General features: G+C 37.3%; 1 protein-coding gene across 2 annotated transcripts in view; it reads right to left on the bottom strand.

Moving 5' to 3' along the window:
* NDFIP2 (Nedd4 family interacting protein 2) overlaps positions 1-14,711 on the bottom strand; it is a 70,904-nt gene that overhangs the window by 8,954 nt on the left and 47,239 nt on the right. For both annotated transcript variants that reach the window (XM_065902399.1, XM_065902398.1), the window contains exons 4-5: positions 13,982-14,075; positions 4,195-4,319 (exon numbers count right to left, since the gene is read on the bottom strand). In XM_065902399.1, the coding sequence (XP_065758471.1) occupies positions 4,195-4,319; positions 13,982-14,075 (219 nt within the window). The remainder of the gene's footprint in view (positions 1-4,194; positions 4,320-13,981; positions 14,076-14,711) is intronic.

Raw genomic sequence — 14,711 nt, 5'->3', positions numbered from 1 at the left:
TTTACAAGTTTTCTTTGTAAATCTGTCTCATTTTTCTGTTTATCTACTCTGTTTCTACCAGTCTCCAACCTGAATTTAACCAAAAATGAGTTTGTTAAAAGCATGTTTGTCCTCAGATGTATGCACGTTTGTCCTCAGATGTATCTATTTCCAAATTTGTAAGTAATTATTTCCAACTTTTCATTGGTAATTTCCACAAAAGATTAAAAAAAAAAATCTTACAGGTTTGGTAACAACAAAAACACAAACTGTAAAATAATGTTACTGTGTGGGAAAGCACATCTACTAAAGGGTATCTAAATGTTTCTTAAAGCTTTTAAAATATTTTCCCAGGAAGTATTTATAATACATGAACCATGATCTAAGTTCTCAGCTTTGAGTCTGAGAAATTTCAAAGAATAGAGATTTCAAAGTACCATTATAGATACAAAGCCCATGTATTCCTACACCTTTAAAATATGTACAATGAAAGAAGAATAGGAAAACTGTGAAAATACAGCTTATAAAGTAGGACAGCTGCATTACTTTTTAATCAAATGATTAATAAGAAACAAAAGGCTTTCATATAGGTTTTAGAGATTATAAGAAGAAAAGGAATAAAGAACTAAAACCATACATTTTTACCTTTCTAAATCTTAGATACCTTAAAATATATTTAATATATAATATCTCCAAAAAGAGGCAACCAGAAAAGAACAATGTAATTCTTCACCAGAAGTACCGACCTGCAGCTGTTCTTTATCTGTTCCCAAGTAAAGAATATAATTATCTTCATTTTGAAGTCAAAGGGAAAAACTCACTATATAAAAAGAATAAACTAATAAGCTTTGGGGCTCATCAGTAAGTTTTCAAATGTGTTTCAAAATACTAAAAAAATCAGAGGGCTCAGTCAAGTTGTGTTTGGGGTTTTTAATAACTCATATTTAGTAGTCAACCACAGGCTGCAAGAAATCAAATTTTGGAAAATAAATTAACCAACAGTAAGAATTTATCTGATTTAAATTTTTTAAATAATTATGATTTTATTTTGTTAATATGACACCAGTATTTTATTGCTTACTTCCTGTCTACTTTTAAAAGGAATTGTCAGCTTTTAACAAAATATATATGCAATTTTAAACAAATAATAAAAACATTAAAAGCTCTGGAAAGAATCTTGGGCTAAACATATTTACAGTAAATGTGAGGCTCACAGCAATTCAAAAACAAAAAGAAAAGCAGCAATGTGATTTATAAATTACTTATTATCTAATAAAAGGAAATGCCAGGCTTTTAGGAACAAACCTTTCCCTCAGCACTGAACTTCAAGGAGAATTTACTGCTTGGAGCATTGTAACAAAAGTCAAAGTTCAGTCAAAGTTACAGAGGCAGTACAAAATTAGGAAAGCAGGCACCGAACGAACGGAAGTCAAGCTAGATTCTAATCCACAAACTGTGGGACACTCAACAAGCTATTAGACTTTTTATTCTGTTTCATCATCAATAAAATGGCTAGCCTGTCTCCAGCATCACTGATGACACAGGATTATTCGGTGTTTACAATGAATCATACCTGGAACACAGTAAGCGCTCACTGAATGGCAACTACTATTTTAAAACAGAAGATTCCTCAAAATCCTTTTGTTACATCAATTCTCAATATACACTACAGGTATAACATTAACCTTAACTCAGTAAAGGTGTTTTAAAGGGAAACTAAACAGTCCCAGGGATTAAACTTCATGCTATTAAATTCCTTACAAAACTTTGACAAACTCCAAAGTTTTTGAATTTAAGGTCCCATCTCATCACACTGACTGGAGTTGATGAGGAGACAATCTTAACTCCTTCGCAATCTGGGGTTCCATGAGAGAATTGTGGCACCCCACTCCAGTCCTCTTGCCTGGAAAATCCCATGGATGGAAGAGCCTGGTGGGCTGCAGTCCATGGGGTCACGAAGAGTCGAACACGACTTCCCTTTCACTTTTCACTTTCATGCATTGGAGAGGGAGGTGGCAACCTACTCCAGTGTTCTTGCCTGGAGAATCCCAGGGACGGCGGAGTCTGGTGGGCTGCCGTCTATGGGGTCGCACAGAGTCAGACACGATTGAAGCGACGCAGCAGCAGCAGCATGAGAGAATTAGGGCTTCATATACTAAAGTCAAACACTGCATATAATGCATTGATTTCTTTTTTATGTTCCAGAATGATACTAGCAATTCAATAACCTTAGGAAAACTGAGAAAGTCAAATCATTTTCCACGTTCTGTGACTCAGACAAGAAATCCCATTTGAATAATAATCATTAATTCTATTACTAACATAACCAGGGTTGGACTAGATTATCTAGTTCCAACTCTTGAGTTTTTCCTACTAGTAACTTCTGCAGGGGCAAGGACTGTCTCTTTATCTCTGCATGCCTCATAACACCTAACAGATTTATGCTTGTGGTGAGAACTGACTTTACATTTTTCAAATGAAATTAAACCAAGGAACAGCCTGGGGGCAGTTCTTACAATGGTCAGGTTTTAATCACCTTAAAAGAAGCCAGTCTGCAGGTCCCACCAAGAATCTGGGACTGTTTAATAACCACAGCCTATAATCTGGTCTGAACAGAGACATGGTCTGACAAGATTACTGAAACCCTGGGAAGTAATAAAATAAGTTTAAAAATAATGAAAAAACACATAAAATTCAGTTTTATTATTTTTGTAATGGGTGATTTTCTTAAGATATTTGATAATGCAGGTGCGTAAATGAAGTGTCTGAAGCACTGAAGCTGACATATTAGTATGTGGTTCTACTGAAAATTTCAGGAGGACTTGACTCATTCAATTAGAAGTCATTGTTTAAATATACATGATTTGTGGAAAGTATATATTTTATTAATTGTATATAGCATTTAAATGTGTGGGTTACTTTTAATATGAGTAACTAATTAACAAAGCCACTTTCCTAGCTGGAAACCAGGGGAAAATCCTGTAAAAAGGAGCCAAAGGGGCCTTCAAGAGGCAAAGGAAGATCATGCTACCAGTAGTGCTGCCTGTGCAATGGTTACAAATTTTTTTCTTTTTTGCTGAGATGGGAGAAAAAGAAGTTACTGTTATCTCCCTACACACCATTTTGTAAATGACATGAGGGAGACAGAGGGTGATTTCCAGAAACAACTGGAAAATGAGAAGAAAGGCTTAGATGGAACACAGGGGTCGAACCCAGGTGTCCCACATTGAAGGCGCATTCTTTACCAGCTGAGCCACAAGGAAAGTCCAAGAAGACTGGAGTGGGTAGCCTATCCCTTCTCCAGCGGATTCTTCCCGACCCAGGAATCGAACCGGGGTCTCCTGCATTGTAGGCAGATTCTTTACCAACTGAACTATAAGGGAAGCCCATAAAGGAAAAAAATATGAGTTCTAATAACTACCTTAAAGGCGTGTACTTTTACTTTTGGGGGCCTCCCGAGTGGCTCAGTTGGTAAAGAATCGCCTGCAATGCAGGAGACCCAGGTTTGATCCCTGGGAAGATCCCTAGGTCGGGAAGATCCCCTAGAGAAGGGCATAACAACCCACTCCAGTATTCTTGCCTGGAGAATCCCATGGACAGAGGTAGCCCATGGGCTACAGTCCATGGGTCTCAAAGAGTCAGATACAACTGAGCAACTAACACTTTTTTACCTCTTAATGTCACCAAAAAGAAAAAGAAAATATTTAAATCCGTGATAATTTCACTAGCCAATGGAAATGTTTACATTTTAACTAAGTCCAGGCAGACCTACGATATATTACAATAGTGGCAGCCAGGATTCACTGAGACCATGTACTTGTGCAGTAACTGGGCAAGGTACTCAGAATATGTCCTGTTCACAGTTCACGGAAATACTGAAAGGCGCCTATTATCTATCATGAAGAAACTAACACTCTGAACAATTTAAAAACTTAAAAGTCAGAACAATGATATAAAGATGATGAAATTCAAACTCAAATTTATCTGATCTCAAAGTTCTTTCCACATACTAACAAACTCTCATACAATGCAGTCAGAAAATGTTCTCACCACAGAGATCACTATAATAATTAAGGATAGAAGTTAAGAATAAGTCTCAAAATAACTGAACTCATATACACAAAATACACAAAATGAATATTTACAAATCACACAGGGAATTTCACGTGCTTTGATTTTAGCGATAAAAGTGGTAGAGGCTATCAGGACACTCACCCTGACAATGAGGATCCATTTGATCAAGGACAGGCCGAAGCCACAGATGGCACCGTACCTCCCAGCAATGGTGTTGGTGATGCAGAAGGATAAGCAAAATCCAAGCCAGTTGAAGATAAATGCCACTGGAAGCAAGAGAAATAGTTCTTTTAAAAGACCACACACTGGAAACAAAGTAACAGAGACCTAATTCAGAAAACCTGAGTTTGACCCCTGGGTTGGGAAGATCCCTTGGAGAAAGGCATGGCAAAGCACTCCAGTATCCTTGCCTAGAATTCCACCGACAGAGAAGCTCGCAGGCTACAGTTCATCATGTCTCAAAGAGTAGGACATGACTGAGTGACTAACACCACTACTACTTCATGGAATATAAATACTACTTCACTGCTCAATGGAAACAGCAGTTCTCTTTAACTCTGTACTAAGTCTTCCTTACAGACCACAGTCTACCTTTTTCAAACGTACTGAGTTGTTTACTATCCATTAACAAATGGGGAAGCTTGCTTTCTTGTCAGTTTGGTCAACAAGAATCAATACCTTAGAGCTTATAACCCAAAAGGTGAAATTGTAATTTTAATCCAGTTAAAAATTAAGTCACAATGTGGCTGCCAAGCAATCCTACCCAAAAAGTCTAGTCTAAGACACCAGCCAACCAAATTGGCTTTTTAAAAAAGCAGTATTAAAGATAAGCTGAATAAATTATGTATTTTAATAATAAATAAATTATACTAATGTTCCAGGAGCAAATATTGTTCACAGCTTCCTCCTACCTAACAAAACCTGTGGTTCCCCTTCCCCGGAACCTACCTACCTTTAGATCCTGTATTTAAGGGGTGGCTGGACCCCATACTTAGCCCCCAAAGGTGAGTCCTGAGTAGTCTGGGAAAAACATAGGAGGCCCAAATCCCCTGCCAGTGATTTTATGTTGTAAATAGGACTTCTGAAAAACATTCTTAAAAACACAGCAAGGAGAGCAAAGATGGAATTTAGGCTCAATGACAGTAGATCTAAACTGATCATTGTTGAAGCTGGGCGATGGGTATGTAGATGCTTTGTTTAATTTTTTAAATTGAAACAGACTTGATTTACAATGTTGTGTGTGCTTATTTTAAATTTCTGGCCACATCCTAAGGCATGTGGGATCTTAGTTCTCCAACCAGGGATCAAACCCTGCACTCCCTTGCACTGGAAGACTGAGTCTTAACCACTAGACCACCAAGGAAATCCTACAGAGATGTTTAATATACTCTCATCCAGTTTGAGAATTTCTATAATAAAAGCTTTAAAAAAAGGAAGAAGAAGAAAAAGAAAAGGCCCTTCTTCTTCCACTGGATGTCACATTTAATAATCATACCTGAAACTGCTGCCATGATCCTGCTATCAGCCTGAGAACTAAACCATCATTCCAAGTCTGCTGGGGTGGATTGGGGCAGGGGGGTGGATGGGTAGATGGTGGGTGGGTGGGTTGGTGGGTTTGTGTGCACATGCGTGTGTGTGTGTGTGTGTGTGTGTGTGTGTGTGTGTGTGTGTGTGTGTGTGTGTGTGTGTGTGTGTGTGTGCTGTTTTTGTGAAGAAGAAAGCAAAGCAGAGCCACAGCACTGACACAGTCTGTGCCTGAGGTCTGCTTATCCAGAGACTTCTGCTTTTATGAGACAGTCTCCTAACTATTTACAACAGCTGAGTGAGGGTTTTCTATTATCTGTAGCATAAACCATTCTGACCTGGGACCCAGGTCCCTGAGATATAATCAGAGTGCCATATTTATGTTCAAGATATCAACAATATCACATAATAGTAGCAATAATAATAATAAAACTAAAGACCAACTTGAATGTAAGTCTTGTTCACAGCTCATCCTCTCACCCTAAATATCTCCAACTAAGCCCCAGGGAGAATAAAGTAAATTACCTAGAGAATTTCTGGTTTTTCAAAATTCTAAAGACATAGAGGAAATGCTTTAAGATAAGTTCAAATGAAATGGCTATTTCTTTGAAGCAATGCCCCTACTACTATCATTTCTTCCTTCCTAAAGCTTTGTAGATGCAGCCTTTTTAATCATTTATGAGAAGCTATAATACATGGTGATGCAATAGCCAGAAAAATGAATTTTGAAATAAGAGACTTGTGTTTGAGTCACAACTCACTCACTGGATGTACAACCTTGGACTCACTGCTGACTTCTGTTGAGCCACAGTTCTTTGATCTTTAAGCAACGACTTCATAAGATTGATAAGAGGATTAAGTAAGAATGTAAAAAGCTTAGCACAGCACCTGGCACATGGTGGTTGCTAAACAATGTCTGCCACCATCCCTATACATACAAAATGATCTCTTCACATTACAGAGTAGGTTCCATCTTTCCTGCCAAAAATACTTCAGGAGACACTACTATAAATAAAGTGCGTGAAAGTGTGGAAGTCGCTCAGTGGTGTCCAACTCTGCAATGCCATGGACTGTAGTCCGCCAGGCTTCTCTGTCCAAGGGATTCTCCAGGTAAGAATACTAGAGTGGGTTGCCATGCCCTCCTCCAGAGGATCCTCCCGACCCAGGGATCAAACCTGGGCCTCCTGCGCTGCAGGCAGACTCTTAACATCTGAGCCACCAGGGAAGCTACACTATATAAAACTTGTTTATTCTCTAATTTTAGCTACCATACTGGACAACAGAGATAGAACACTTCCATTGTTCTAGAATAATCTATTGCATATAGCAGCTCTCTACCTAACTGGCTAATATTTGTGTTAACTGTGGGGAAAGCAGATAACAAAACCAGTTTTACATCTATTTAAAGAACTGACATTACCAAGCAGCAGCAGAGATTCCCAACTGGTTGCTACATACGTGCTAATGACAAGCTGAGGTATTTCTCTCCTCAACCCTTAGGGCAGGCAGAAGAGGTCTGGGGCAGAGGATAGATACCTCCAGTCCTGAGCATCCCATCCCAGTGTGCTATGAACATTCTATCATTTTGTAAGTATCTCCTATCACAGGTATCTTCTTACGTCAAAACAGGAAGCACTGACAGAGAAATCCAAAACAGCAAAATATTTCAAAAGTGTTATTTTTTTTTGTTACCATTGAGCATGTATATGTTTAGCTTTGGGGGAAAAAAGCATTTAAACACTATCCAGTTTCTTCAAAATCAGACCTACCACTATCTACTAGACATATCATTGTGCCCCAAAGAGGAACAAGATTCAAACGGACGTGAAAGTACTTAATGAGGTTTTCTTTATGGTCTCCACCAGTGGTATGAATTCCTATAAACTGTGCTCATGTGATACAATTTGTTATTGACTGAACTGCACCCTCCTCGAAACTTGTAGATGAAAGTACTAACCCCCCAGTGTGACTTACGTAGAGACAGGGCCTTCAGGGAGGGAGTTACGAGTACCTGAGGTTATAAGGGTAAGGCCGGAATACAACAGGACTGGTGTCCCTAGAGGAAGAGGCAGAGGCGGCCGGAGTTCTCTGTGCACATGCAGAGAAGGGGCCATGTGAGGACACGGCAAGAAGACAGCCATCTGCAAGCCAGGAGGAGAACCCTCACCAGAAACCACATTTTCTGGCTCTCTAATCTCAGACTTCTAGCTTCCAGAACCGTGAGAAAATAAATTTTCATTGTTTAAGCCACCCAGTCTGTGCTTTTTGTTACGCCAGCCTGAACAGACAAACAGGTAACTTAATCACCTTTAACTGCTTTCACATACACATGCACTAGTTAAACAGAGAAGCTGTGACGACTGAAGCACAGACAGATTCACTTTTTATGCCCTCTGGCCTATAAGAGAGAAAGTAAAGCTGGTAAGTCTTTAACGTACAGAACGGGCAGGACATTCCATTCTGGATCCTCACCGGGTCCCCAGCCTCTGGGATCTAATGCCTGATGATCTGAGGTAGAGCTGATGTAACAGTTGAAATAAAGTACACAATAAATGCAATGCACATACATGAATCAACCCAAAACCATCCCCCCTCCTCCCTGGTCTGTGGAAAAATTGTCTTCCATGAAACTGGTCCCTGGTGCCAAAACGTGAGTACTGCTAAGGCATGTCTGAATTGTCAGGAAAAGGATTTAATAAACATACACTAAACCTTAGGTGTGTCAAATCCATAAAAGAAAGAATGTGTAGTAGAGACAGGTGAACAGATATCAATACATGCCTAAGAGGGAAGACATGAATACTTTTCTTTCAGCTCCACCTTCATTCACGCATGTTCCACTAGAGAGCTAGAACAAAATAAGGAAGCTTAAAAGGTGTAGAGAAGGGACTTTCCTGCGGGTCAAGTGGCTTAGACTCCACACTCCCAGTCAGAAGTCTGAGATCAATGAGTCAGAAAATTCCATTTCTGGTGAGGGTTCTCTTCCTGGCTTGCAGATGGTTGATCAGGGAACTAGATCCCACATACCACAATTAAAAATCCACATGCCACAACTGAAAAGATCCCACAGACAGCAGTGAAAACTGAAGATCCTGCATGTTGCAACTAAGACCCAGCACAGGAAAATAAATCAATATTTTTTTTTTTTAAAGGTGGAGGTCACCTATTCCCAACACAGCAAGGCCCAAGATGGAACCCAGAGAAGCAACAGGTTCATATAAGCTATACTCCTGTGGAAAAGTAAGATTTGGGGGAGTAAATAACAGGGAAGTAGGAAAATTAGCACAGGAAGCTTGGTAAAGTACACTTAGTGTTGCTTCAATTACAATTCTCCGCTTGCAGTCCTTTTTTTCCTTTTCTAAGAGCAAATAAGGCAGGTTTAGACAGGTGAATGGCATCTGAAAGAAGGCTGCCAATCAAATGACTTACTAGAACTGACAGGTGAAGTCTCAGTTAAGGATGAGGAAGGCGAACACCACCTTCACTAACAGCACTCATAATTCATGGCATTTCATGTGTATTAACTCATTTGATCCTTACATTAGCCTTTTAAGAAGAACAAGATCAGAATTAATTCCCTTTCACAGAAGGACAAATTAAGAGTCAGAACAGTTAGGCTCCACACACGAAGTCACAAGGTAAGTAAGACTACCTTACTTACTTGTAGGTAGGACTGGAGCACCCGTCTTTTTTTTTTGCAACCAAGTCTTTTACACCTGTTTACACTGATCATTTTATACATATACCTCCCACCTACCCAAAGAATTTGTCGGGTAATCAGAAAGCAATATTATATACTATAGTTTATCCATTAACTAGTATGGCTACACTTTTAAATTTTCAACAGCCACAAGATAGGTATCAATAATAAAGGGGGAAAGAGTAACTCCACAGTGAAGAAAGCTGGCGGACACCACCTTAACTTGATGAGCGTTACCATCACTAGTAATAAGATACCTAGGAATAAGATACCCAGCAATAAGATACCTAGTAAAAAGACATCCAGATCATTGCCTTCTGATATGATGCACTGAAAAGACAGCATTTCTGTGATATTCTTGGGGGGACAGGGCAGACTGTACCACCTGAATCTAATCACAGGCAAACATTAGCTAAATCCAAATTGAAAGACATTCTACAAAATAACCGACCAGGACTCTACAGAAGAATCAAAGTTGTTACGAAACAAAGACAGACTGAAAAAACTGTTCTGGATTGAGGCAGATGGTGGAAACACAGAGGCTAATACAAAGTGTAATCCCAAAACAGATGCTAGACCAAGAAAAAGACATCCGTGGCATAGCTGGGAAAATCTGAAAAAGGTCTACAAGCTAGTCAGTGTTATTTCATGATGCTAATTTAACTTCCCAATGTTGATTACTAAAGTTACGTATGTTAACACTTGGAAAAGTTGGATGAAAGCTATATTCCAACTGTACTGTTTCTGCATTTTTCTTCCTAAATTTAAAATTATTTCAAAATGAAAAGTTTAAAATGTTTAAATTTTATTTATTTATTTTTTAATGTTTAAATTTTAAACAATTTGATACTTGCTCTGAAAACAAACAAGTGAATATTACAAATGAATGAACACCAATATAATACTAACATTAAGCACTTATTAATTTTATCACAGAAAAATCCTCATTATATATAAATGCACATTTCAAATACAGTAAATTCCCAAAGAATAATCAATTTCACTATACTTGATTCTGAACTGCATAAAGGCAAATTTCTCTTATCCTCATGCAATTCTATTTAAACTATCAACACTGAGAAAAACATGAAGCTAACAATGTATTAATTTTCAGACATTTCTACTAAACTACAAGCAACAAAATGACCAAAAAATTATTTTCCTTATAAACAGAACAAATTCAACAAAATTTAATACTTCACAAATATTATGAGTTTCTTAAGGTACAGTTACAACTCTTAGAAATCTCCCCTTTCTGGGTGCAATTACAATATGTGAGCCCAAAGCTATATAAAAACCTAGCTTTATATGAAGAAATTAAGTCATTGATGCCTAACAAGGCAATCAATGTGTCCTACCCAGATAAGCTCTTTAAGAACTGTCACTTATATGACTCATCCATGGTAGGCACTTGAAAGTACTTACTGAATAAAGATGTTCAATACCACTAATCATTGGGGAAATGCAAATTAGACCACAACTAGATACCACCACACAACTATTAGATTTCCAAAATTTTTAAAACTCTCAGTACCAAATGCTGATGAGGATCGGAGCAATAGGAACACTCATTCACTGTTGGTGGGAATGCAGAATGGAACTGGAAGAAATTCTTACAAATCAGAATTCACATTTCAAAACATCTTTCTAATTCTTTCTAATCTTACTTGAAAGTGAAAGTGAAGTAGCGCAGTCGTGTGAGACTCTTTGCGACCCCATGGGCTGCAGCCTGCCAGGCTCCTCCGTCCATGGGATTTCCCAGGCAAGGATACTGGAGCGGGTTGCCATTTCCTTCTCCAGGGGATCTTCATGACCCAGTGGTTGAACCCGGGTCTCCCGCACTGCAGGCAGACTGTTTACCATCTAAGCCACCAGGGAAGCCCAACTTACAAATAACCTAGCATCTCCTTAACTATGATTCCCTCAAGTCTAAAATGGAAATAATGCAAGTGATTAATTATTATGATAGCATGCTGATGTGAAAACTCACACATGGATAAACCTCAGAAAAGTTTTCTAAGCAGAATCGATTATGTTTTTAAGCACTAGAGTTCAAGGTAATTTCCACAGAATGTCACTTATCCAATGAACCAAACCTTAATTTCTAGCTTTTAACTAACGGACATATAACTGACTTCTATTTCATTCCTTTTGAGAGAAAATCTGTTAAAAGTAGGCTCAGATACAAGGAGATAAGGCATATATAAGACATTTTGCGGTGACACTTCAAAGGATTACAAGAAGCAAAGCATCATCAGGGGATATACACATTTCTTTCTTTACATTTTCTGAACATGAGGAAGCAATTATTGTACCAAATTTACGTGTAAATTTTAAGGTTACATGTAGTAAGAGACTGAATTGTGGATGGTGAAAACAGAGAAAGTAAAATTAAACCAACAAAAGGTTTAAATTGAAATATTCTTACTGAAAATCAGTACAGTTTTATTTGCACAACTTATATAATCTGAAATGTTTAGATTATAAACCATGTTAAAGAAAATCTATTTCCAGACCTTAGAAATAGACAGCAGAACAGAATCTAAACAATAGCTTGTTGCTGTTTAGTCTTTAAGTCATGCTCAACTAGCTACTGGATAGTTGGAGACAGCCACTAGATGGCAGTGACTACAAATAAATCTATGCTTACTAAAGCAAATAAATGTGAAGCACAGGCCAATAGTCTTTATCCAAAGAAATGAAGGTGACAATTTATATAATCTTACTCTTATAATATCAGTGCAATATTTGTCTACAAAGATTCCTATTCTAATAGAAGCATAAAGATATAAATTGAAGAAACTTAATTTAGTAAAAATGCAATAATAGGCAGATAATTTACATTAACACATTAAATGTAAACATTTATATTCGTCTGAATTAACATACCACCACTGACCAAAAACAGGGCCAACCAAGTGCCTAGGTTACTGTGTATTTACAACACCGGTGTATCAGTTAAATGCTTTCAGATCTAAAAACTACAGATTGAGAAGAAGATAGCACAGTTAAGTGAAATACAGAAATGCAGAGATAATAACTAAGCTCGAGTCAAATAATTAGATGGTATCAAATAACATGTTTTTATTTCTAAGAAATGGGTATTTATACTACAAGTAACTACAATAAATTTAAATTCTTCCTTTACCAATTAAGATTTCTTAAAAGACAACCATGAAAGGAATTAATGTTTACACTACTTTTTGTAAAGAAAATATGTGGGAAGCCTGTTATTAATATAAAGGGTTACCGGTTGAACTAAGAAAAAAATTAAGGTTTACTAGACTAATAGTACAAAGAAGAATTATTTTGTAGCCAAAGTGTGAATTTCCTTTTCATCATACTAAACATGTGTGCATTAATCACTCAGTTGTGTTCAACTCTTTGTAACCCCATGGACTGTAGTCCACCAGGCTCCTCTGTCCATGAAATTCTCCAGGCAAGAATACTGGAGTGAGGTAGCCATTCCCTTCCAGGAGAACTTCCCAACCCAGGGAGCAAACCCAGGTCTCCTGCACTGCAGGCAGATTCTTTACCTTTTGAGCCACCAGGGAAGCCCCATACTTAACATATCTAATGACGAACTGTAACTAAAACCATGAGATATAAATATTGCATATACATTATCTGATTGCCGACCTGAATATAATTTAGAAAATCTGAAGAGGAAAATATAACTGCCTGCACATCCACCCACACACTTCTGATACTTCTATTCTCCAGCAGACGAAATGAAAGAAAGAAAAGAAGCAAGAAACCATTTCAAAATGGAGGAAAAGATAACTGAATTTTTAGACTCAGAAGTAACTCAACTCGGAAAGTATGTATTTTCTATACTGTCTATTATTAAAGTTGAATGTGGTATTTTAAGTAAAACGTTCCTCAGCTTTATTATCAAAATTAACTAGACAGTTGAAATACATTAAGTCAGCATGCTATCAAAGAAAATATGGAAGCTTGATCACTTAACTAGTTGAGGGCAGAAATTAACCCTATCATAAACTGATAAATTTACTTACTTGAATACTGGGTTTCTAAGAATTATTTTAGCAATTTAAACAGCTTGAGTGTCATATTATTATTTACTGAGTGTACTATGTGCCAATCCCTGAGATAGGAATTGAAATAATGAAGACTATAACAAAGTCTTCTTAAAGCATAATCTATAAAGTCCAATGCTAAATTAAGAATGTTGCAAAATGTTAAAATAACTATTATTCAGGTTTATGGTCTTCTAGTGATTCACCATTCTCCACAAATAGGACAAACTCACATTTCTGTTTCTCAAATCACACTGTCCCATTTGCCCAGACTACCTCCTGTTGAATGACACTCAAGTGGATGTTCTCTGCTCCAAAAACAGAATTTACCATTTCATTATACATGTTCCTATGGCTCCAAGTGGACATGTACGATTTCACATACAAAAACATATCTAGCTGTCAATATGCGTATATGTATCTCTATACAGTAAGCATCTAGCATAATAACTGATATATAAAGTTACCTGGTAGGTGTTGAACAAATTCAAGGTCTTGCATCATAACATAAGATCACAGTTAGTTCAAGATCAAGAGCAATTTACATTTTAAACAATGTAAGACACACTGACAATACTTGTCTTTCTTCACTGTCTACACTGCTTTAAATACACACACAACTAACACCTGAAAGAAAAAGGTCTGGAAATGAAATACTACTTACTGAAAAATGCCAGCATGAAGATCCCATCATTACCCACTCTGAGCTGGTCTGCGTCACTGAAGTCATCTCTTGGTGGACACTCTTCCTCTTGAATCTGTAAAAAATTCACCATTAGAATACTTCACTAACCTAATTACAACTTTATTACCTTGAGTGAAAAGATAAAAATTTATTATAAAGTCTAATGTCCTCAATGTAGTGTATAAGCAAAATGAGATAATGAGTACAACATCTGGCACATAATAAGTACTCAAAAAATGTCAGTAATTATTAGTTTTCATGGGCACCCTTGAAAAGAGTAACTTTGAAAGAGAACACAAAAAAGATAAACATTGAGTAACACTGTATTAATGAAAATGATATCACAAAAGAAAGATGTGACAATGCTACCTTAGTGTCAAAGTGAGAAAGAATTTTTCATAATCAACAGTGAACTCTGATACAAACTTCATGGTTGGCAATCTGGCAATGTTTATCAAAAATTAAAATGTATACATCCTTTGACACAGTAACTCCAGCTCTTGAAAATCACTTGTAAGAAAAGATGTTGTAAAGACAATTCACTGCAGCAATGTTAATAAGGATAAAAAATTAGATACAAAATAAATGCCCATCAGTAGTGGGCTACCATCAGGAGACAACTATCTGTGAGTCTTTGGTGTTTCTACATCTTCCAGGTAGAGGCACTGCCTGTCTATTATCTTTTCAAGGATGTTTATACAGTATACAG

This window comes from Muntiacus reevesi, chromosome 11 (assembly GCF_963930625.1).
Source record: "Muntiacus reevesi chromosome 11, mMunRee1.1, whole genome shotgun sequence".
Lineage (NCBI taxonomy): Eukaryota > Metazoa > Chordata > Mammalia > Artiodactyla > Cervidae > Muntiacus > Muntiacus reevesi.
Note: the sequence above shows the minus strand (reverse complement) of the source record. Positions and strands in the feature narration are given on the sequence as shown.